General features: G+C 46.7%; 1 protein-coding gene across 2 annotated transcripts in view; it reads right to left on the bottom strand.

Annotated features, from left to right (window-relative positions):
• The window catches only part of LDLRAP1 (low density lipoprotein receptor adaptor protein 1), a 66,314-nt gene that overhangs the window by 6,351 nt on the left and 34,424 nt on the right, over positions 1-25,539 (bottom strand). For both annotated transcript variants that reach the window (XM_083512018.1, XM_083512019.1), the window contains exons 4-8: positions 20,905-21,019; positions 15,752-15,824; positions 9,953-10,030; positions 5,435-5,565; positions 4,155-4,189 (exon numbers count right to left, since the gene is read on the bottom strand). In XM_083512018.1, coding sequence (XP_083368144.1) covers positions 4,155-4,189; positions 5,435-5,565; positions 9,953-10,030; positions 15,752-15,824; positions 20,905-21,019 — 432 coding nt within the window. The remainder of the gene's footprint in view (positions 1-4,154; positions 4,190-5,434; positions 5,566-9,952; positions 10,031-15,751; positions 15,825-20,904; positions 21,020-25,539) is intronic.

Raw genomic sequence — 25,539 nt, 5'->3', positions numbered from 1 at the left:
ACCCTATTTATTTAAAATTCACACGGGGGGTGGGTGTGTTCTTTGAATTCCCAAGCAATGCCAGGCACTCCCTGCTAGTCTATACCCACGCACAGACCACTCACTCTAGCGGGAACTTGACACATCATTAGCTGAGGCCACATCTCACAGGCAAAAGGCCACACTGACCAAAAGCAGCAGCAGCAAATATATATATATGAAGTGCCACATTGGAAAGTCTCAATTTGCCTCCCCGCGGGGCGATTTGTATGGACAGGCCGCCACAACGTCTCTCCAGCACTGTCTGCATTAAATTCCAGTTGCTCATGGCAGCACTCAATGTTTCTGGAGACGAGATCAGGAATCTTAACTCCTCAGGACAGCAGCACAGTGGCAAAGGGATTGGAAATGGCAGCAGCAATCCCAACTGTTCAGCGTCTGCTGGCATCACCAGAAATTTCGGGGCAAGGGAGATTACACACACACACACACACACACACACACACACACACACACACAGGAAGTTCTACTTGCATATCCATTAGGATTACTTCATTGCAGCACTGTTCTGTTAACCTCATGCAAACACTGAGTATGTGGGAAGCAGAAATACCGGTTGCAGACTGGGCCAGATAGACTGTTGCACTTAGGATGCTGCAGTTTAGGGGTTCCACTTAAAATCCCCCTCCCTTTTGCAGGCTGCTGTTAGTTATGGAGAAGGCAAGAAGCAGAGGTGTTGCTATTAGCAGGCTTCTGTCATAGGAATGGTACAGGGAAGAGTTATTCAGGTTGGCACTACAACCTGATCTAAACTAGAGGGACCTGTGGCTGCTTTTAAGCCCTTTTCTCCAAAGTGGGGAGATTCAGTCACTGAATGTCCCATGCAGGGATCAGCAAATCTGATGATTAAGGTTTTTGTTTCTCATTTTTCACATTTCCAAATCAGTTTGCCTCCCTCCCTCCTTGCCCCCCCAAAAGGTCTCATACATAAAAATTATCTGCTTACTGGGGCACCTTTCTCCTAATGCACAGGTGTTTTGCTATGCGATTTCCCCTAACATACATAGAATTGGAAATACAACTTCCCTGATATAATGCATTTTTGTATATTATCTTCACCAACCTATTAATTTTGGGGCACACTTTACCCTGCAGAACTGCTGCTGGTCAGTGTGGACAATACTGAGGTAGATGCACAAGTGGCTTAGTATAAAGTCTGCTTCCTATGTTCCTGGTTTGTGCATTTTCTGTACACATTACTTAGCTGGAGAACAGAATTGCAAAATTTTGAGAAATGAGAATTTTGAAGCATGGCTGTGTTTTGGTTTCTGTATGGTTTCTGAAAGTGCCAAGCAGGCAGGCTTGCCTTTAAATGTGAACTGAATTGAATTTCTACCCCTTGGCTGTTATGAAGATGGAGGTGGGTGGGTAGAGGAGAAGGAGCAGGAGATAGGCAGCTCCCCACAGAGCCATGCATATAAGGAGAGGAATGAACCACTCCCTGCTCCTAGGGATCAGTATTTCAGGCTACACTCAGGGCAGAAGACGGCACAACTCAGATTCAATAGAAGCCACAGCATATCACCATACACTCTTTACAAGTCAATCATTTTTTTAAAAAAATGTCGGAAAATTCTGAGACGTTATAGCATCTAGTGAATTTCTGTCTGCTCTTTGAGCCTGGGAGATTTTTTTTGGGGGGGGAGGGGTTTGCTCTCCCACAAGCTAGAGGGCTGCATTTTTTCACTTGGAGCAACCTTCTAGGGGCTGCAAGCCAGGGGTAAGCACGGGCAGAGGCAAAAAGTAGAAGAAGCAAGAAATGCAACTCTTGCCTTTGTACAGCAGGCTACATTCCAGCCCTGCAAATGTCAGAGGCTTCTACACACACCCCTCTCCATCCAGACGAAAAGAGGCATTCTCACTCTCCACATCCGCTCCAGACAAAAAGACTTGAAGCTGGGTGAGTGAGGGGTATGGACTGAGGAGAGGGAATTTTGTCTGGGGTGGAGGTGTGACTTGGGGAGGCTCCCAAGGGCCAGGTAGAGAGGCCTGGAGGGCCACATTTGCCCCCTCCCACAGGCCGGAGGGTCTCGCCCCCCCGCCAATAAGTTGTTCTGTTTGGATTCATCTTCTGTGCCCCTCTCAAGTTGCACCACAGAGGAGAACCAGCAGCACCCGGCAACCAGGGCTGTCTCATTTTCTGCAGAGAACACTCTACGCTGACAACCTTGCCCAAATGTGTTCGTAAAAATGACAAACATGCACATTTTGTTACTTCTGCATTAGTAAAGCTCCGAGTTCAATGCTTCATCTTAAAAATAATAATAAATACTTTGCGCTGTTTCAGCCTTAATGGTGGTCAACTGCTTGCAGTGCTGCATTTAAATGAGGCTTTACGTTTTAAGGGTTGCATTAATGGTGCATTGTGGTTTTTAATGAACCTGGTCCCTGAGATTTTGGACCTTAGCTCCTGAGTACAATGCAAAACTTCATGTTTAGGGTTTTGTATCAAGGAGGATAAAGCTGTCAGCAGATCCTGCCTCCACATTCGGAGGCAGCAATGCTTCTGAATACCAGTTGTTGGGGATCAGAAGCGGGGAGAGAACTGTTGTGATCATGCCCTGCTTGTGTGTTTCCCACAGGCATCTGGCTGGCCTCTCCGAGAATAAGAGTCTAGACTAGAATGAGCCTTTGGCTTCATCCAGCAGCCAGGCTCCAATTACGTACTTTTTTTTATTTTATTAGGCACCTAATTTTTAAGGTGCTTGGTTGTTGTTACTGCTGTTGTTTTGCTGAGTGGCCCCAGGTTGCCCTGCTTCCCTATGTCAGGAGGAGAATCTCTGCACATCACTCCACATTCAGAAATGACACCCAGGAAATTCTAACAAGTGCTTTTAACATCACTTGTGAAAACACCCTGCCAATGTGGCCATGCATACGGAACCCAGAGCCAGAGGAAGCTGCCATACTCTGAGCCAGCTCAGGGACCGCCAAACATTTTAGGTCTGTGGTCATATTTGGAATTTTGAGCAAGTGCTGTGGTCACTTCTCCCTTTGCCACCAGATCACACACACCTTGTCTGAGAGACAGAGAGAGACAGACAGAGAGGGGGGGGGGGAGAGAGAGAGAGAGAGAGAGAAAGCATGTACGCATACAGACACACTGCTTTCTCAAGGTATCTGGCTAAAAGCTGGATCCAACAGAATTGGACAAGAAGAGGAAGTGAGAAAGAGTGTCCCTCTTCCAGCTTCTTCCATCAGCTCTATGTACTTTTCAAGGGAGAAAAATGTAGCCACCCTCACCACCTCATGAGCAGTGAGAGGGAGGCTCAGAGGTTTGTGGAGAAGACACCAAGGGCGCCATTTTGATAATCCCGCTCTAGACAATTTACAGGAACAATTTTAGAGCAGCCGCTGAGGACCTCTGGAGGGTGGGCAAGGGGCACCAGAAGAAGTGGTAGCTAGCAGTCCCTGCATCCCATCCTTTAAGAAACCAGCCAGTGGGCCAAATTCCTCCTCCTCCTCCATTTCTGGGGGTGCAAAAATCACCTGTCAGACTATGAAGTGTCTGACGTTTATGTGTCTGGTGATGCACTGCCGCTGTTGCAGTGAAATAAAAACATGGAAGAAACTTCCTGTTCTTCTCCTACCTCAGCACAAAGGCGTGCAATATTTTTTGCCCTTCCTCCTTGCCTCGCCCTCACCCTGGATGTGGGTCGCGTAAAATGTTGCGATTTCTAATGTGGCTACTGTGGTATTCTTTTTTTGGTGGGAGGAAGTGCTGATAGAGCTCCTTGCCAAGGGTGCAGAGGTACCCCTCTGCCTGCAGGTGGGGATCTGAAATACTGCGCCTTCAATTTGCTACCTCTGCTCATGCATACGGCAAACATCTTCTAGCCAGGGCTACATCATTTAGGGAGTTTAATTCCCCACCTTATGCACAAATTAGCTCCTGCCCTAAGAAGTTATCAAAATATTTGACTTATCCAGGCGGCTGCAAATCCCATCGTTCAATTAGGCAAACAGAGCACCTCTGAAAGGGTCAGAGCACAGCAGACAATTTCGATTAGAAACATTAAAATGATTTTTTTTTTAAAAGAGCAGTCACTAATCAAGTCTGTTTCCTGGGCAGTCCCTGGTGGAAAGACACTCGTGAAACAAATTAAGAAAATTACCTTGAAAAAGCTTCATCCAGTCCGTCGTCCATTGCCTTTGTTATAAAGAGAAGGGGGAGGAAAATTAGACCAATCTGAAATGACAATTACCCAGCTCCCAGCTAGCAGGCAAGCATTACAGGGTAGATTTTGCAATTTCTTTGCAATTTCTTAAAAAAAGAAGAGGTGTGTGTATAAGGGGGACAACGACAATGACTACAGAAAGCAGTAGTTTGAAAAATGTTCTGAGGGACCTGGGGGTGCCTTGGAGACTTAGTCCAGTCTGTTCTATCTGGAATGGTTTCACTTGTTCTTATATCTCTTTATATATCTGCATACTGTTGTGACCCTCCATGGATCATTATGAAGAGTAGGTAAGAAATCTTTTATGAATGAAATAAAATGACCAAAATCAGGGGATCCTCGGTGGGAAGTTTTTGTTATTTTTTATTAAATTTGTATACCTCCTTTCATCTGAAGCTGCTGCCTATCCGCGTGGACCAGTGATGGGCAAACTTTTTGAAGTTGGGGACAGTGTTCCCTCAAGGAAAAGTGGTCAGGGGTTGCAGTCCCATGGGGGGCAGTGTCACAGTTGGCTATGGGTGGGGCCAAAGCCAGAAGTGCAAAGAAAGACCCCCTTCACTCCCTCCCATCCCCTTGCCCCCTCTCTCTTCCCTTCTTCATCCATTTATCCTTTATCTCATACACAGACACAACGAGCTTCATCTATGCACACATACCTCATTCATCCAATTCATTCTTTCTTTCATACATGCCCTTCATTCTTCCATCCATTCTTCATCTTCTCTTTCTCCACATGCAAACATACACCCTATTTATCCCAGGACTAGTGCACCCGGCCAATGTCCCTTGCTTATCTATCACTCTGTTTCCCCTGCATCTTTGTGTTACATCGCCGCCAGGAGAAAGATAAATGCCACCAGGCAGATGTCATATTAACTATGCTCATTATGAGAATGAGCAGCGGGCTCTCACACTCCTTTCCTCCTCCTGACAAGGAGGAGCTGGGAAGCTTCTGATGAATCATAGCTTGTCAGGTCTTCTGACCCAAGAAACTGTGGCCTAATATGATGTACAGTATAGTTTGATGGCTTATGAAATTGCTTGTTTCAACAAACCACAGTTAACACTTACCACAGTTTAGGGCTTTGTCTGAACCTTAAACTGCAGTTAATCTAACCTGCAAGCCAAAGCTTCCCCACTCCTCCTCACAGTAACACGTGAATTCTTCCTCCTGCACATTTTACCAAGATTTTAGTATGCGCGCACAGCACACTTACCCACATGACGTTGTTGTTTTCGGATGAATGTGGCCCAAAGATGCTTGCATCTGACTGTGTGGAGTTTGCATTGACAGTCAAGGGAGTTTTAGCAACATTCTCTAGGTCTAACAGGTTCCCTGTGGTGACCGCTGCAGGTGGACAGGAATGAAAGGGGGAATTAAAGAAGATGAGGCGTAGGAGAGAAAAGGTTTGTAAGCAGGGTAGGAGAACCTTTGGGCCTCCAGGTGTTGGCGGACTCCAACTCCCACCAGCCTCATTAGCATGGCCAATGGTCAGGGATGGTGGAATTTGTAGTCCAGTAAGAATGGGAGGGCCAAAGGTTCTCCACACCTAGAGGATTCCACTCCATAATGTATGGCCTCTAATAGCAACATCCTCTTGGATTCATCAGTCGGTCTGTAGAAAATTTATATACCACTTGATTATGGGGCTATAGGGGAGAGATTGTTTGGAACCATCTAGGGACAACATGTTCCACCTACTGCATCCCAGTAGCTTTATAAGGAGGACCAAGCTGTTTGGGCCCTCTGACATATGAATGGGGGCTGCCCTTTTAGCACAGACATGTACGTATTTGGTTTTTTAATAGCTTTTGAAATGTTAAGATTTTCTTGTCCCTGAGTGGTTTAACAATTAATCCCTCTTCCTTGGGAACTCAGGGAATTGAAGTTATGTGAGGGGAACAAGGGTCTCCTAACAACTCTCAGCACCTTAACAAACTACAATTCCCAGGATGCTTTGGGGGAAGCCACGACTGTTAAAGTAGTCTGACAGTGCTTTAAATGTATGGTGTGGAAGTGGCCTGTTTGTGTGTTTTGGAGGGAACAGACTGAGCATGGCTTGTCACTGGAGAGAGATACAGGAACTCTGCAAATGGTCAGAGATAACTCTGTTACTACTACTTCACAAGCTCTAGGAAGCAGTATTAAAACCAGGCTCTGAGATGGAGTCCTAATGGCCTATTGCATGATATTTATTTCATCCTCTTCAGCCAGAAAAGCATCATCCTCCACTCCCACTGCAGAGCAACCACACTGATCCCATTTTATACTCTGCCCCGAGCACAACACAGTACCCCTTTCCAGTCTACCCTGCTTCGATTTAAGATCCTTCAGCTTTTCCGATGAATGAAAATTCCTGCAGGACCTTTTAGGAAAACACATTTTTGCATTCCACTGGCAGTATGTCCTACTTTTCTGTTTTCTCTCTCTTTCAAATAAGCATATATTTGAATTGCAGAAATCCTTTACGATGCACAGGAGTTGGGAGTTTTTGGAGACAGGCTGCGGGGCACCAATTCATCTGCGGGCTCCTCCATGAGGAGTCAAGCTGAGGGGGAGATGTCAGCTGGCAGATTTTGGGTGCCATTAAGGATGGCAGAGTGAGAAAGAGGCAGATGTGTCTCGCCTGTGACGTGACTCACTGGGAAAGTTCTTCTGTGCTAGCTTAATCTTGGTGTGAGATACACACAACAGGAACATAAGGAAAGCCTGCTGGGTCAGACCAAAGGCCCATCTAGTCCAGCATCCTGTTTGTTATGGTGACCAACCAGACTCTGATGGGAAGCCCAGAAGCAGGACCTGAGCACAACAGCAACTTGCCCTGCTTGTGAGTCCCTTGCATTAACAGGCATATTGCACCTGCCATTGAAGGCAGAACATAGCCATTGATAGGATTCATGGAGGATATGGCTCTTTCAAAGCCATCCAAGTTGATGACCATCACTTGAATTCCATAGTTTATCTATGTGCTGCATGAAGGTAAGGAGAAAAGTCTTTGGGCTCATTCGCAGTTCCATTTGTCCCTGGAAAAACCTGTGGTATAGCACTGCATTGGAGCAAATGGCAATGGTTTTTCCGTGGATTGCTCTTTGTTCTGATTTACCGCTAAAGAGTGGGTTTTCTGGGGGGAAAGTAAAGCAAAACTGCTCGGATCTGTGCCTTAAAAGCATGGGGCAAGTGGAAAACTGTTTGGACCTGTGTTTTCTAAGCATGTGACAAGTGGAAGGGAGGGGCAGCCCTTTGCCTGGCACATAAAAAAACAAAGTGGGTGCCAGGAGTGCCTCCAAGGTGAAATCATTCCACAAGCAGGGGCCACCACTGAAAAGGCCCAATTATGTGTTGCTGCCCTCCCAACCTCCTATGGAGGGGGCACACGAAGAAGGTCCTCATGGAGAAGCATCACGTCCCAAGTGACTTAACGTGTGGACTACCTGTTAGATTCGTACCACCATAGTCACAAAATACCTAGAGCAGTCATGTACAGCAGGAATAGGGAAGCTTCCAGGGGCCACATGGCAATGGTGGGCAAGGCCAAAGGCCAAATAAATGTGAATGTTACCTTTGCACAGAAGGCAAGTTTCTTCACACTGCCACATCCTATCTCTGTCCTCCATGCAGGTATGCCAAGAACAGTATCAGTATTCGAGGACAAATTCCATCCAGGCAAAAACAGTAAAAAAGGTTGCAAAGTCAGGCTGGTTTAGGGTGCAGCTTGGGAGGGTGTGTCCCCCAAGGGCCAGACAGAGAGGCACGGGGGGCCGCATTCCGTCCCCAGGCCTGAGGTTCCCCCATCCCTGATCTATTGCCTCCACTGAGTGGCTCTCCAGGGTTTTAGACAGGGAATCTCGCTGGGGATTGCTGCTGGCGTGGTGTAGTGGGAGACCAGGGTTCAAATCCCCCCTCAGCCATGGCACTCACTGGATGACTTTGGGCCAGCCACAGTCTCTCAGCCTAACCTACCTCACAGGGTTGTCGTGTGGATAAAAATGGAGAGGAAGAGAACCACGCACACCACCTCAAGCTCCTTGGAGGAAAGGTGGGGTATAAATGTAATGCTAAATTAATAAAATAAGCTGGGGGGGGTGGCCTTTGGCATGCAGAGCAAGCGGCAGAGCTACAGCCCTTCCTTCAGAACCTCAGGAGGCACCTGTAACCGGAGCTTCAGCAACATCTGCATCTTTCAAGAGGCAGATTAACTACTTTGAAATCAGCTGAAAGACCCACAAAAAACCCAAACTCCAGATTCAAAGATATTGGACAAAGCCAAAGCAGAGGTCAGATTTAAAGATTCTGGGCACGGAAAGTTTATCCAGCCCTTCAGAGCCAGCCATTTCGTCGACTTATATCTGTGCTACCCTGAGAGGCATTTTTGGAATGGAGTGGATGTTAAAGAGGATTTCTTCCCTATCAAATATACATGCGGATCAATACGACGCAGCCGCTTTGGACGGGAGCCCCTTTTATGGATGACTTCCTCAGTGCCACTTTGCAGCATCTCACCCGCCAGGAGGGGAAGAAGTCAGGCTGTCCCCTCTTTGCCCCCCCCTTCCCTGCCCCGCCAGTTCATTTGAGGCTATTTGCGCCACACAAGCTTTAGAAGATAGCCTTTGCCACCAGACAATTGCAAGGAGGATATAGCTTAAAAACAATACTCGGAAGGCATGACCCCATTTTTGCAAGCTGCACAATCCAGACCGCTAAGAGTTTTAATGGGTCCCTGGGAGCGGTTTTCAGAAAGCTGCTTGCAGGAGTGTGGAGGGCTGCCTGCCTCCCTCCCTCCCTCCCCCTTCCTTTCGCCTCCCTGAGGAATAACAGGCACGTAGGATGCATGATGGAGGAGTCGCAGAGGTCAAAAGGACTGCTAAGTCCTTGATGGATTTCAATCAGGGGGTCAGTGACATCTGTATACATGACATGCACCTGAATCCCAGTGTCTCCAGGAGAGGAGGAAGGATTTTCAGTTACTAGAGACCACTGACAACCAGAGATGGAACTGTACCCACCCACACCCTCTCTTTAGTTTCTGCAAGACTTGTATGGTGAACGTTTGTGCATGTGTGCAAGAGAGGGAAGGTCAAGTGGGCCCAGGTGGAAAATCCAAGAAAGGAACAGGTCATAACTGCCTCTATCTTCTGTGTTTGGACTGTGAGTGCTGTTCCTTATGCAGCTAAAAAGGTACCACCAAGGCACCAGGGAGGTTTTAGCAGGCTTGGAGAAATCTCAATGTTTCCAGAATTTAAAAATGAAAAAAGGGGGGGGAAACCTTCAAGTGTTTGGGGAGGACTGTTGGCAGTGAAGAGCCCAATTTGGACTGGATGACAAAAGGGGAGGGAGCAGAAAATGCTATTAGCAGGATAGGAGAGCTGAAAATAATGCCAATATATTTCAAATCTGGCAACCAATGCGCCCCTTTGGTTTCAAATAGTACATGGGCCGACGAGTCTAAAAAGCCCAGGACACAATTTTTCATGGCCCTCTAGCAACTATGGTGGCTCATTTACCAGACGTAATGTATCTAGTGTTAACTCTGGAAGTGTATCCTTGATTCTGACCACACTAAGCCTAGGCCCTTCTGCATGCAGCGCAGATGCCGTATGGGATCTCAGCAGCTGAAGACCCTGGCGAGAGGCTGCAGGTACTGGGCAAGACGGACCAATGAGCTGGCATGGTACACAAGGCAGGCAATTTCACCCCACATTTCCTTTGAACAGAATCTGTTTCTTTAGTCACTTACATCCTTTTGATGAGGCAGAACTATCCAAACTTGGACTGCTGGTGCTTTCTCCTTCGGAGATGGCCTTTTCCCGCTTTTCTGTGGTGGGACACAAGACAGACAAATACACCGTTTAGTTTGTGGCTAAGTTTTAAAGGCTGATTTCTCTAACAAGCCACGAAGTTGCTTCCACACCTTGCATGCAATGGGGTGAGGGGCCTCTGGCCTGTGGGCCAAATGCGGCCCCTTTAGGTCTCTTTATCTGGCTCCTGGGATGCCCTCCAGGCCATGCCCCCTACTGGCCCTGCTTCACATCCTCCTTAAGTGCTTTTGTCTGGCCGGAATGTGTTGTTCAGCTCTGACAATGTTGCTTGCTTGTCAGAATGGAGGCCAGAGAGGGGTTTGTGAGTGTGTGTAGAAAGGTAGCCTACTGTACCAAAAGGTTAAATTTACGCTTCTTCTTGCTCTGCTCACTTTCTCCTTTGGCCCCGTCCACCACTGGGATGGGGCCCTTGGAAAGCTACCCAGCATACCCAGGCTGTAAAAGGTCCCCCCCCCCCGCCCGTTTTACAACAGCCTCTTCAGCCCTAATGTAAGGACAGAGCAAATCAGCGGCAGTATCGGAGGCACAATTTCTAGCTCAAGTACACTGACTGGGCTGGCAAGAGGCAGAGTTTGGCTCCAAGGTTTAAGTGGTGTGACTTTCTCTGTTAGGATTTTTTTTTTATTTAAAAACCCTTTATTGCCTTATTTATTCTATGGAGAGACTCAAAGTACCTAACAGAAATAATAAGAATAGCGGGCTGGATTTAATAATATAGTTATTCAATAACATAGCTACACCCGTGGAAGCCAGTGCAGGGATTTAAGAATTCCAGTCGCATATGATAAACATTTATCTGAACCAATGCCTCCCCTGGCTCTAGCCCCTGAGGGGAGCTTTCCCTGCAAAAATGGTCCTCTAAACCATGGGTGTAGTCAAGGGGGGGCAGCTGCCCCCATCAAATAAAGCAATAGAACTACTTAACTGACCAATCACGTCGGCTCTGCCCCCCCCCCACAAAAGTCCTCCCCCCACCAACAAAAATCCTGGCTATGCCCATGCTCTGAACACCAACAACTGAAATTTCCCACAGTGCCCCTGCCACAGCTTGACTCCAGGGCATTGTGGGACTGCTATTTTAATTTCCCACAATGCCCCAGAGCATTCCTACCTTGAGGGCATTGGGGGGAAATTAAATGAGCACTAGGAGGGGGGGGGGGAAGAATGAGCAGTCCAGAGCAGCTGTGAGGAGGTGGCTGCAGCAGATGGTGATCTGAACACAAATGGCACACTTCATCACCTGGCATAAGAAAAAAAAATACATTTCAACTGATACAGAGTACAAGCCCTTTCCTGCATGGAAATGGATCTCTACATAGCATATACGAAGTGTCCCTAAGATGGCTTAGCACCTACATGACTGGAATCTAGGACCTTATTCATGTTGCTTGACTGTGCTATCTCAAGGCCTCGAGAGCTACAGATGCATTATTTCAATTTTTATCCTGCTTTTTGGCCAGGGTGGCTGAACAGCACATAAAACACAAATGAGGCCACAGTTAAAATAAATTAAGATCTAATTAAGGGAGATAATGTACACCAGTCCCCAACTCCCAGATGCCAATGGTCTAACCCCAGCCTCCAAAAGCAAACTGAATACCGGAGAGAGCTCTTACAAGGATGAGGCTGTTGTAAATGTCTGGCAGGGGGAGATTCGATTTGCAGAGGTCTGGGCTTCCTGGCGCGCGGACGGGCACTGCTTGTTGTCTACCTTAGGCATGGAAATGTGCGGAGGGCAGCGAAGTGGAGAAAGGGGTTTCCAGGGAACAAAATCTCTCTCCCTGCAACCAACCTTTTGCCAGTGCCAAATTGCTGAACATGTGCAGGCGACAAGGAGGGCCTTTTCATACTGGCATGACCCCAAGACTTGGGAAGGCCACCCAATCAAGCCTACAGTCTGCCTGGAAGGCTGCCGATCTTGCTTGCAGCTGCGCTAACCAGGCCACCGCTGACAAAAGGACAGATGGTTTCTAGTTATCAACATATCCTCCACTGGCACCACACAGCTGGCCAGGACTGGAAGGCCCAGCATTTCTTCAGAGCCTGCGTGAGATGGCGGTGATGGATGAGAATGGTGGGAAACACTTGGGAGCGGAGGTTGCCTAGCAACCACCCGCCTTGCTCCTTCTAGCACCCTCCAGGTTTTTGTGGACTCCCATCCACCTCAGCCAGCATGGCTAATGGTTAGGGACACCAATAGCTGGACAACAGCTGGAGAGCCACAGGTCTCCTTATCCTTAGGCCGGGGTGGTTGCTAGGCAACCACCCATGTGCTTCTATTAGAGAGAGAAAAGGGAGATATTCCCCCATTGAAGCATATTATAATGTGGCTTTGTAGGAGCTAGCTCAGTGGCCCAGCTAGTGTTTGGCATGGAGGAGATCCTGGATTCAAATCCCCATGCTTCCATTCGAAAGGCTCTCATGTCACAGGGCTGATAAAAGGAGAGCTAATCCTGGAGAGCTGCTGCCAGTACGAGCAGGCAGCACTGAGCTAGATGACTCATCCTAAGGCAGCTTTCTGTGTTCATATAATACAGTTTATACAGCACTAACAATATACCCGGTGCTTTACAGGCTCCCATAAGCCAGAAACAGTCCTCTGCCCAAACGGCGTTTGCAAACTAGATTTCAGCCAAAGGGAGGAGAGGCAGAGGGGTTGTGTGGCCAACTGTCAGGCTCCTCAGAAGGGCGGGAAGAACAAGGGGAATCAGCACAAGGGAAGCTTCTGCTGGCAGAAAGATGAAGGAGATGGAAGGAGCATCACTTAATAAGTTTCTGCAAGTCAGGCGACTATAAGAAGCATAGAGGAGAATGGGGGGGGAAGATGAATGAGAGTAAATGCAATTACAGGTACAGTGGTACCCTGGGTTAAGTACTTAATTGTTCTGGAGGTCCATTCTTAACCTGAAACTGTTCTTAACCTGAGGTACCACTTTAGCTAATGGGGCCTCCTGCTGCTGCCGCGCCGCCGGAGCACGATTTCTGTTCTCATCCTGATGCAAAGTTCTTAACCCGAGGTACTATTTCTGGCTTAGTGGAGTCTGTAACATGAAGCGTATGTAACATGAAGCGTATGTAACCCGAGGTATCACTGTACGTAGGCCAAAGATGCATACATTTCAAAAGTTAACTGAAGCTCGTTGCTACTGACACCTGTTTCAAGGAAAGACTGATGGTGCAGAACACTGATTGGCTGGCCCTTGTGACAATCACAAAGTCACCTTCAAGAGTGACTGTTAAATAAAATAAAATAAATAAATAAATAAATAAATAAATAATAATAATAATAATAATAATAATAATAATAATATACTTATACCCCACCCATCTGGCTGGGTTTTCCCAGCCACTCTGGGAGGCTTCCAACAAGAGATTAAAAATACATTAAAACATCGGTCATTAAAAACTTCCCTAAACAGGGCTGCCTTCAGATGTCTTCTAAAAGTCAGATAGTTGTATATTTCCTTGGCATCTGATGGGAGGGCATTCCACAGGGTGGGCGCCACTACCAAGAAGGCCCTCTGCCTGATTCCCTGTAACTTTGCTTCTTGGAGTGAGGGAACCGCCAGAAGACCCTCGGCGCTGGACCTCAGTGTCCGGGCAGAACATGAATGCCACATGAATAAAACAACAATTCAGTTTTGTTACTCATGGTAACATTTGTGCCTCATAGGTGTGTGTGTGTGTGTGTGTGTGTGTGTGTGTGTAAATATTATATATGTACTTATATGTAAAGAATAGGCTTTTCTATTTAAAAAGAGAAAGAGACACAAATTTCACAGGGCTGGAAGGAATCCTTGGGTTTTTCCCTTTTTTTGTTTAATATAGTAATGTATATTGCTATTTCTGAGAAACTGACTCATAAACAAAGGGTATCCCAGGGTGCAGCCAAACCTATGGGTTTTGTCTCCATTTGGTGGCTATTTGTTACTCATATGACAGGCCAATCAAGGGAATGGCTAGTCCCGATGAAATATGGCTTTTATCTGGTACTCATAACATTTGTTTTGTCTTCTCTCTGTATCAGGATAGTTTTTGTTGTAGCATCTAATTTATAGTGTAATCCCTTGAAAATGTATTTTATTTTACATGGTAATGTCTGTGAAAGCTGTTTTTGTTTTGTAGAAGTTCTCCCCCACCCTCCATTCTTTTCCTTTCTGTTTTTATTCTAAATCTCTTACCAGGCTATAATTTTAACTTCATAGTAAAGTTTTGAAAATTTAAAAAGAGAGAGAGGCACAAATGCTTATTTAAATAGCTAAACATGCTGGGTGCCTCAGAAAAAAAAGTTAAGAAGCTCCACCAAAAGCCTGCCTGAAGCATCGTGTGCATGAGTGTGTGTGTGCATGCAGATCAATGCTGCAAAGACAGACATGCATCTCAGTAGAGAAGTGAAGGAGAAAAGATGTAGCAGAAAAATGTGTGAGTCTTGCCTGACAGGAAAGACATCTGTTTCACGCCTTTCTTTCCATTAGGGATCAAATCTTGGGGTTAAGAAAAACACTTGGGGGAAGTAGGCTTTGAGGAGGGAAGAGTGAAGTGGCATTGCATCAGTGTTCTGGGAGGCCATTTTAAGCATAAAAGCAAGGAAGGGGATGATTGCTGGTATAATTTAAGAGAAGAGACCTTTGGGTAACAGCAGATGAGTAGGGAGGCATGAGACTTTAAACCCAGGCACAGGAGATGGTAGCACATGGTGAAATTCCCTGAAAAGTTCCCTCAGGACAGTGCTATGAGGTACTGGGAAGCTAAATGAGATCTGCCACCCATGACCCAAAATTCCTAGACCAGGAATAGGTAAAGGTAAAGGGACCCCTGACCATTAGGTCCAGTCACGGACGACTCTGGGGTTGCGGTGTTCATCTCGCTTTATTGGCCGAGGGAGCCGGCGTACAGCTTCCGGGTCATGTGGCCAGCATGACTAAGCCGCTTCTGGCAAACCAGAGCAGCGCACGGAAATGCCATTTACCTTCCCGCCGGAGTGGTACCTATTTATCTATTTGCACTTTGACGTGCTTTCGAACTGCTAGGTTGGCAGGAGCAGGGACTGTGAAACGGCAGCTCACCCCGTCACGGGGACCAGGAATACCTGTCCTCAAATGCAGGCGTTCCCAATTGCGAAAATATATTTATTTAGGCAAATCTATCCAGATATGTAGAATGCTGTTGTGCAGTTTAATGTGTTTTTTAGCTGATGCCAATTACTTCTGAAGGTTTCAAATGGTTGTTTTTAACAGATCTTTACTGATAATTTCATTGTTTTATCCTTTTGTAAATCACTTTTTTTAACAATCAAGCAGGATATACTGTAAAAACTGTGAAACAGCAACTTAATAAATAAACAGGCATGTGCTTAGATGAGCAGAGTAATCTGAAATTTTATTGACTGAGCCTTGGTTGGTGGTTTTTTGTTTGTTTGATTTTTAAAAGTGAAGGGATAAAAAGACCATTTTGCTCCTAGGGAAAAAGTCAAACAACAACAAAAGGCGCGCGTGCACACACACACAAAATACACCAGCTACACATTTTCTGGATATATCAGCCTTCTGCAACCTTGCGTCCCCCAGATGTTGTCGGACTCCAACTCCCATCAGCCCCAGGGAGCATGGCCAACAGTAAGGGATGATGGAGGCAAAACATCTGGAGAGCATCAGGTTAGGGAGGGCTGGGATGTGCCAAAAAGGCAGCGAGAGGCAGATGTAAGTTCCCACACTCACCTTCCTTGGACGCCTGCCAAAATTCAAATGCTACTTTGAACGCCTGAGCAACTGTGAGGGTGACGGCTTGAGCCTGGGAGAAGAAGAAGATACAACAGCGATTATAACAGTGTATTAATAGACAGTTCTTCATGTAGATTTAAATCATTTGGAGGTTTCGCGCAGCTGAGAGATGTTAAACCAGGAACTCGTTCCTCATTCTACGGCTCTACAAGTCCCATGCCACCATTCAAGACTTAATTCAATATTGATGCCAGCAGCGGCGCCCACTGTTATGGAGAGAGGCAGCTGCAGAACTCGGAGAATGAGTTCAGACACTCGTTTGGGGGTGCTTATATTCAATCTGTAATGACTTTTTCTTGGGGGGTGGGGGGAGAGATGAGGGCTGACAGCCAGATTGAACAAGCCCATACTAAAGTGGTCATCTGGATTTCTCAATCACACGTGTGCTTACAGACCAGTTTAGCCATGCTAGTGTGGACTCTGCAATGGCAGGCTGCAGCAGGACTTGGGCTAAAATTCTATGCTTGCGCATGCAGAGAGGGGTGTTAATGACTCATCCTGCACTTGAAATGGAAGGACTGGATTCCTTACACAAAATCTGTCTTTAAAAATACCAAAATCAAAAGGAGCTGTAGCTGCACAAGTGCTTCTCAGTGCTGAAGCTCTCATTGATTGAAACACGGTATACCAAAACTTCTGTACCTCTGAAATCGAGAAAAATTATCAGAGCAGAGTGCACCCTAAAATTAACATCTACTATATATTTTTGGAAACAGCTAAAAATAGTTTAAAGTGCATTACTGAACACAACCAAATACAGATTTTAAACAAAACAAGCGCCAATGGCACCCTGCTGCAAAAGCTTGTCAAAATAAAAATGCATGCAATTGTTTCCGGAAAGCACAGATAGTGGGTGCACGCCACAGTAATAAAACCAACAATAAAGACTTCGGCATTTAATCAACTGAGGCACACGTCGTTACTTGAAATTTGTGAGCTGGGGTGTGTGTGTGTGTGTGTGTGTGTGTGTGTGTGTGAGAGAGAGAGAGAGAGAGAGAGAGAGAGAGAGAGAGAGAGGATTCAAGGGAAGTCCTGCTATGCAAGCAGAAGGCCAGACATGTTGCACACATCAGAGGAACGCACTGTCAGTGGAGCTGTTCTGCCAGTGCAGATACAGGGTGGGAACCCTTGGGGTCTCAAATTTCAGCGGCACCCTGTGCAACCCCAAAATTTGGTGCCCCCCTGCCTCTTGTGCTTTATTCTACATTATAGTTACAGTGTCCCCTGCAGCGTCCCCAAGGCTGCACGCCCAGTGTGACCAAACCAGTGACGCTCCTCTAAAGCTGCCTCAGGCAATGGGGGTGGGTGAAGCCCATGTGCGCCATATCCTGCACCCTGTCAATCTATAGCCACTTCCTTATCTATACCCCCAGCCCTGGCACAAGAATTTCACTCCACCAACTTAAGTGAGAGGGGACCAATAAGGTAGCCACCCCCACGACAGTGTACAAGATAGAGAGGATAGCCGTCCAAAGCGACCATCACTCAGATGACAGTGAGCATGGCATGGCGCTGGAAGAGGAAACTGACTCATTTCGCACTTAATGGCACACCTATCTGATTCACACTTTCCTGAAGCAATACACAAGCGTAAACACAGCCATCCTTCAAAATCTCCACTTTTCTGTGTTCTGCAATGTGTATAAAAATGCACAGACTAGGTAGGGCAAGGCGTGCATAAAAATGCAGATATCTGTGAAACAACAACATACAAAATGCACTATATTACTTTGCAAAAACATGTGCATTAGGGAAAATTGCATACAAGCATATAAATAGGAGAAAATTGCAGCAAAATGCTGGTAAAAATAGTACCTTCTCATGTGAAAATGGGGAGAATAGAACTACTGATTGGAAAAGTAACCAATTCAGAAAAACTGAAATTGACAGAAAAGGCCCATCCCCAGTACAGGGGGCTCCAGAGAATCACTCTTCAACTTGCAGAGGGGGGTGGGAATGGAGAGAGGAACCAGCAGAGTGTCTGCGGGCAAGCAGACAGGTAAAGGTAAAGGTAAAGCCCTGCTATGGCCCCTGACCGTTAGGTCCAGTCGCAGACGACTCTGGGGTTGCGGCGCTCATCTCGCTTTACTGGCCGAGGGAGCCGGCGTACAGCTTCCGGGTCATGTGGCCAGCATGACTAAGCCGCTTCTGGCGAACCAGAGCAGCGCACGGAAACACCGTTTACCTTCCCACCAGGGCGATACCTATTTATCTACTTGCATTTTGACGTGCTCTTGAACTGCTAGGTTGGCAGGAGCAGGGACTGAACAATGGAAGCTCACCTTGTTGCGGGGATTTGAACTGCCAACCTTCTGATTGGCAAGCCCTAGGCTCTGTGGTTTAACCCACAGCACCACCCGCTTGGGACTTAAAGTCACTGAGGGCTTTAAACACTAATGTGAAGGCCCTGAACTGGACACAGAAACAAAATGGCAACCAGTATATGCATGTATGTTTGGTCCTGACCCAGGACTCACCAACAGCCTGGAATTACCACCTCCCTTCCCAATTTACAAATCTTACGGCAGGGTGGCCTGCAGGCAAGTTTTACTTGCCACAGGGGAGAAGCAAGTTAGGAGATGGACAAAACTTGTATCTGTGCCAAATCTCATTTGAAAGACTGAGCCATTTATATCTTTGGTGGAAGAGGAAAACATTTTTTCTTCTTCTTCTTATGATGGGTAAAGAAGAACAAACAACAAAAACAAAAACCCGCTCCTTAAATATGGTAATTAAGTATGAAGCTCCTCACAGCTGTTTACAATTTCGGCTGTCACATTCAAATCAAGTTTAATAGACCCAGATACGGGTGAGAATTGCCCAGCCGCTAAAAATATAGACTAATTATATGACAGAGATGGGGAAACTAAGACATACAATCAAGGTCTCTGCACCCTTTCCCCATATTTCTATAATGTCACATATTTTTGTCCATGGGGAGAGAGAGAAGAACTTTGTTGTTCTTTCTGCATCAAAAGTTTACAAGGTCATTTAGGAAATGACACTGAAGACTGAAGTCGTCATTAAGAGGATTTTCTTCATAAGGCAAATGTGATGGTGTGCAATTTTTTAGGGAAGCATCAGAGACTGGGAGGCACCTGCTTAACCCAGCCTTTGTCAACCAGGTGCCCCCTTGATACTTTGGACTACATCTCCCATCAGCCCCAGCCGGCACAGCAGTTGGGAGTTGCAGTTCAAAGCACCTGGGCTTGGGCAAACCCTTCCACTATCCACCAGTTCTCCTCTGTAAGCACTCCCACATTGAGGGTTCATTTTTAATGCTTTTTCTCCACCTAGGCTCTGCAACATAAATTAAGTGTCATCTGCAAAGAGGGGTGTTGAAAGGTACTATTATTATTTATTGAACTTATTAGTTGCTTTTGTTTACTGATGTAATTTAAAAGCGTTTTACAACAACAAATAACTAATATACCTTAAAGCCAGCATAAAACAAAGCACAGAAGGATCTAAAACACATTTGATCTAAAACACATTTAGAAGGATCTAAAATACATTTGTATTTTTAAAAGGTGGGATTAAAACGCCCCACCCACTGAAGAAGCCAGTGCGGCACAATGGTTAGGGTGTCAGACTAGGACCTGGGAGAACAGGGTTCAAATCCCCACTCGGCCTCAAAGCTCACTGGTTGACCCCAGGCCTGTCACCTCTCATCCTACCCTCCCGCACCGGGTTGTTGTGGGGATTAAACGAGATGGGGGGAGAACCACATATGGCACTTTGAGCTCCTTGAGATAAAAGGTGGGATATAAATGCAATCAGTAAATAAGTAAGTAAGTACCGTTCCGTCTATAAGACGACCCCATGTATAAGACACCCCCTATTCTGGGGGACTCCAATTTAAGAAAATGGAAGGAGATGGCCCCTGTGTATTAGGCACCCCCAAATTTTGGACATTATTTTTTAGGGGGGGGACCTAGTATTATACATGGAAAAATACGGTAAGTAAGTAAACTGAAAGGCTTTAATGGGCTCAGGCCCATGACACAAATTTGTGCATTACATATATATATATATATGTATAGACATCTCTGGGAATATGAAGATGCTGGGTGGCCAGGGTCTCACTAGCCCTGTAATTTAAAATGTGCTCAGCCACCTTGTAAGCAATGAGTGTTTTTTCTTTAAGGTTAAAAGCAAAGAAAGAAAAGGATGGGAGATCCAGGCCTCAACCCTCCCCTCCCACCAGCCGCCTGGAGATGCCACAGATTGAATCTGAGATTGTCTCCATGCAAACATGCATGCAGCTATGGCTGTTCTCCAAATAGAACATAATGAATGCGGAACCAGGTGCAAGGACCACATGCAAGGTTGACTTATTTTCAGCATTTGCATCCCACCTCTCTAGCAAACATGCAGGGTTTGTATCTGCATCGAGTCTTTTCTTGATGATTCACATATACCCGTCACAGCACACTTGCAGAATTTGACAGCTTTTAGACTTGGGGATGCTGATGATACCAGGAAAAACAACAGAAGGCACCTTCAGTTTTATTTGCTCTAGGTCCAATATCCTTTATATGTCTTTATTGGTTTAGATCAGGGGCAGCCTATGTGGTGCTGAACTACAACTCCCACCATACCTCGCTATTTGGTTATACTGGCTGGGACTGGTGTGAGTTGGGAGTTCCAGCATCTGGAGAGGATGACATCATCCGTCTCTGATTTAGACAGATAGGCAGACATAGGTCAGACTTACACCTGTCAAAGTTATGTCTTCTTCTCCTTATGGGTTCAAGTGCCAATCTACTGCTACAAACCATGCTATTGATTCTGCCAAGTGACCCATCACTAATCTGTCAGTGTGGTTCAGGTGAGCCATTGCACATTTAAAGCTTATCCACCCCACAGCTGAACTTCACACTCAGGGGTTTTGGATAAGCTTTTGAGGAACCCCAGGACACTCTTAAACATAATCTGAAAGCCCGCTGGTTTTACATTATCTTTGGTGTTCCTTCTGCTCCCTTGTCCAAGCTGTGCCCGCAAGAGGTGCTTCCATCACCCCACCCTTGTCACCTCACCGCAAAGAAATGTGTGCATTGCTCAACCAGCTATTAAAACACAATACTGACCATTTTCCGTTTGGTGCAGAGGAAAGCGTGGCACTCCAGGTTCTCATTGTGCTGGCTCTGTGCAATATAGGCAAACACCTTGTCATGCACTTTGTCTGCTGTGCAGTAGGATATCCTGTGTACATTGGCAAAACAAGACATTAAATACACATTCTTATTTTTTTAAGGGGGGGGGTTGCACTCTACACCCAGGCCTCCCTTCCTCCAACATCACAAAATTCGGCAAACCACACATGCAAGGGGTCTTATACAAGTGTCTCCAAACTGACTGAGGCTGATGGGAGTTGCAGTACAAGGTATTTTTTTTGGGGGGGGGGCACCAGGTTGGTGAAGGATGGGATAAAGCAGTTGCAGGGGACCTCTGGCCTACCAGGGGGTCCAATTTAGCTCACAAGGCCATTTCCCCTAATTACACCCGCCTGCCCATCAGTAAGAGTTTTAAATGTATGGCATAAATGTGGCCTATGTGCTGTGTGAAGAAGTGTCTTTCTTTTGTCTCTCAGGAATCTTTCAACTTTGGTGGATGGGCCCAAGTTATTGTATCATGGGAAAGGGAGAAAAACTTTTCTTGTTAGAAACCAAGAGCTAGGCTGCTGAAGAGGAAGAGCCCTAATTCTCTTTTGTGGACTTATGAGCCTGAACATGCCACATTTTATAAAGAAACATTTCACAGAAAGCTTTCAGACCTGTCACATGGTAAATACGGACTATCAATTATTTTTATTTGTTTATAAGAATTTATAAAGCCATTGGTCAAAAAAAATCATTAAGTAGTATACATAGAACATTTGAAAGCTATAAGACCAGCAAAATTTAAAAGCTATATATACACGTGTAACTTGTTCATATTTACTGCCTTACTACACTTATATCCCACAATGGATATATTTGCATATCTGTCTGTCTGTCTGTCTGTCCACAGCAGGTGTCTTAAAACTGTAGAATGAGTTGCAGCAAACCCCAAGAGACAAGAGTGCTCTTGTACCAAACTAAGTTCTGCTTAAGCAGACTCATTAAAATTAAGGAACCTACAGTAGTCATGTCTATTAATTTAAATGGGTCTCCTCTGAGTAGGACTAGCACTGGAGACAACCCTATGGCTTTGCATTGTTTTCCGACGGCATTGATTTTCATGCCTGATTGTGTTTTTACTCTTAAATAGCTTTGATTGACTGATAAGGAAGACGGGGTAAAAACACTAAATAATAATTTTATTAAAATTGTTTCTACCTTACCCTCTGTCAAAAAAGTCCCCACAGGAGAAATTAGCAGTACTGTTTAATACAGTGTAAAATGCACAACAGAGAAATAAAACAATGGGAGGGAGGGGAAAACACACACACACACACACACACACACACACACACACACGTAATTAAACAGTAAAACCAACCAAACCAAACTCTCAGTAGCAAAGCACAGCAGTGTGGGCAGCAGTATATATCAATCTGCCGGTGCTTTTCAGAAAAGGTCAAGGGTTTTCACTGCCTGTCAGAACGCAGGCAGCAATCGAGGCAGGTTGATACCTCTCCTTCAGAGAGGGCTTTCCAAAACATTGGGTGCACAACCAAAAAGGTCCCAGCTGGCACACCTTAGATGGCAAGGGGCCTTGAGGCAGGCCTTCAAACTAGAGACATAAGCGGGAGCGGGGTGTGTGAGATTCTGAAGACATCCTAGCACAGATCAAAGCTGTTTGTAGGGACCAGGTGCTAAGAGCACTTTTTGTGTACCAGTCGCTTCTGGGCCTAATTTAAAGAGCTGCTAATAGCCTTTAAAGCCCTACACCAGGGGAGAGCAATCCTTTTTCTGGCTGGGGTTACATTCCCTCAGAGGTAATCTGTCAGGGGCCACACACCAGCAGGAGGTGGGGCTGAAGACCAGAGAGGCTGGGGCCATCCCCTTTTCTCCCTATTTCTGCCAACATCTTGTCTCTGTCAGCCACTTTCTCACCATTTCTGCCTCCTTGAAATCTGGCTAAAGGCCATACCTGCTCTACACGGTCTAGAACCAGGTTCTTTGAAGGAACAGCGTGTGAAGAGAGAAAGGGAGAAGCCAGGAACATTAGAAGAGGTGCCCTGCTTCCCAATGGGACTCCTGGATTGTCTTGCCTCCTTACAGGGTTGAAGCCCTGACTGAGCAGCCCCTGGCCAGTGCCACCAACAATAGGGAGCCATGGGCCATGAGCACCCACAATGTTTTGGGGGTTAATCTCTCTCAGCTGTGCCCAGTGTTTCCCTGTAGGCAAGAGAAACCTCCGACCTTGAGATTAAGAGTCTTATGCTCCACCAACTGAGTTATCCCAGGCGGATATAAAGCACCCACAATACTGGAAATCCAACTCAGCCTCCCCATAGTAGTTTCTGAGATGATCTGTCCCTGGCCACTTACTTCGCAGCTAATATTTTCACCATAAGGCCTAGAAACTTTAAAAAAAAACAAAAACAGAAGCTGATAGGATGCTGAATTCTAATATAAACCTCTGTGCTTTGCACCAAACAGCACAGCACTTATATTGTGAGGCTTTGCCTTACAAATAAGAGAAACAAATGAAAGTTTCAGGCACACACCATGCACAGATTCATAGAGTTTGCTTATCAGATCAAAGCAGAGAGAATGCAATTTTCCAGGCTGAGATCTTATAACGCTAGGGAAATGCAGAAAAACAAATACCCATCCATCTTCCCAAAAGCTCTGCTTTCTAAGGAGGGCTTCCATTTTTAAAACAGGAGTGCGTGCGGGGGTGGGGAAGAGTACTTTGAGCTCAGGAAATCCTGCCAACTCTTGCTCTTCTGCAATGTGCCCACCCCATTCTGTTAGAGAAGCTGAAGGCCAGCATGGGCATCCAGCCAGGAGGGGCCACCCTATCTGCCCACCAATATGGGAGTGAGTGATGCGCACGCCAGGTGCTTGGAGCAGCCAACTACTCCTTAGCAGCTATTGCCCCCCACCCACCCATCAATGTCCTGATAATACAAAAGCCTAAAAATGGGCCACTTTGTATTTAAAAATGGCCAGCTATAAATCCCCAGGGCAAGATGTAGGCTTCATTCTCCCTGCCTAAGAAAGGCTACCAGGTCTTCATCAGGCTTCTCAGCACATTTCTATCAATTGCTGTTCCTGCTTGTAGCCAAGGACCACAGATAGTTGGGGAGCAAGGCTGGGGTTGCTGGGAAGGGAAGCTTCAAACACATTTCCAATCCAAGTGGAGCGCTCGCTTCTGAGTTGGGGAAGAGCTGTAGCTCAATGGTAGAAAGACCCCATGTGGAATTTCTGGTATCTCCCGGAAGGGCTGGGAAAGTCCCTTGCCTGAAATCCTGCAGAGCCACTGCTACTAAGGATAGACCAGCCTCCACCAACCTGGTGTCTTACTGATGTTTTCAACTACAATTCCCATCAGCCCTAAGCTCTTATTTGGGAAGGGCCATAGCTGTAGTGGAGCATCTGCTTTACATTCAAAGGTCCCAGGTTCAATCCCTGGAATCTCCAGGTGTGGTTGTGAGAAAACCTTGCCTGAAACCCTGGAAAGCCACTGCCTGTCAACATAGGCAATACAGTCGTACCTTGGAAGTATAACAGAATCTGTTCCGGAAGTCCGTTCAATTTCCAAAACATTCGGAAACCAAAGCGCAGCTTCTGATTGGCTGCAGGAAGCTCCTGCAGCCAGTCGGAAGCCACGCCTGACATTCAGCTTCTGAAAAATCGTTCCAAAATCGAAACACTCACTCCTGGGTTTCAATTGTTCTGGAGTCAAGGCATTTTGAGATCCAAGGTACGACTGTACTGAGCTACCGTATTTTTCGTCCCATAGGACGCTCCGTCCCATAGGACGCACCTAGTTTTTTGGGGGGGGAAATAAAGGGAAAAAATTTCCCTTTATTTCCCCCCCAAAAGCAGGTCGGGGAAACAGAACCAGGTCGAGGAACAGCGGGAAGGCGGCGCTGCACCTCCCTGCTGTCCCCCGAGCTTGTGGGGCTGGCCGATGTCTGCCCCACGCGAGGGGCGCTCTGCATCAGGGTGCCCCCCCCCGCGGGGCGGCAGGCTGCTATCTGCAGCGTGGGGAGCCTTGCGGGGAACTCCTGCAAGGCTCCCCACGCTGCGGATGTCTGTCTGGCGCGGGGGGCGCTCTGCTTCAGGGCGCCCATCGCGCTGGGCAGCAGGCTGCTATCCGCAGCGTGGGGAGCCTTGCGGGGAACTCCTGCAAGGCTCCCCACGCTGCGGATGTCTGCCTGGCGCGAGGGGCGCTCTGCTTCAGGGCGCCCCTCGCGCCGGGCAGCAGGCTGCTATCCGCAGCCTAGACATCCCTGCTGGACCTCCCGTAGGGCTGCCTAGGCTGCGGATGTGTTCCTGAAGCCTGGAGAGCGAGAGGGGTCGGTGCGCACCGACCCCTCTCGCTCTCCAAGCTTCAGCAAAAGCCTGCATTCGCCCCATAGGACACACCCAGATTTCCCCTTCATTTTTGGAGGGGGAAAAGTGTGTCCTATAGGGCAAAAAATACGGTAAATGGCCAAGGGTTTGACTCAGTATAAGGCAGCTTTCTATGTTCTTGAACCTCAGGAGAGGGCTAGAGGCAAAAGAGGGAATAGCAATGAGTGTGCCCAAAACGCACAAGGAGGACTCAAATCAGGCCTAGTGAGG

The sequence above is a fragment of the Podarcis liolepis genome, assembly GCF_965112155.1.
Source record: "Podarcis liolepis genome assembly, chromosome: 7".
NCBI classification, from domain to species: domain Eukaryota; kingdom Metazoa; phylum Chordata; class Lepidosauria; order Squamata; family Lacertidae; genus Podarcis; species Podarcis liolepis.
The sequence above is the reverse complement of the archived record's forward strand: the minus strand, read 5'-3'. Positions and strand labels throughout refer to the sequence as shown.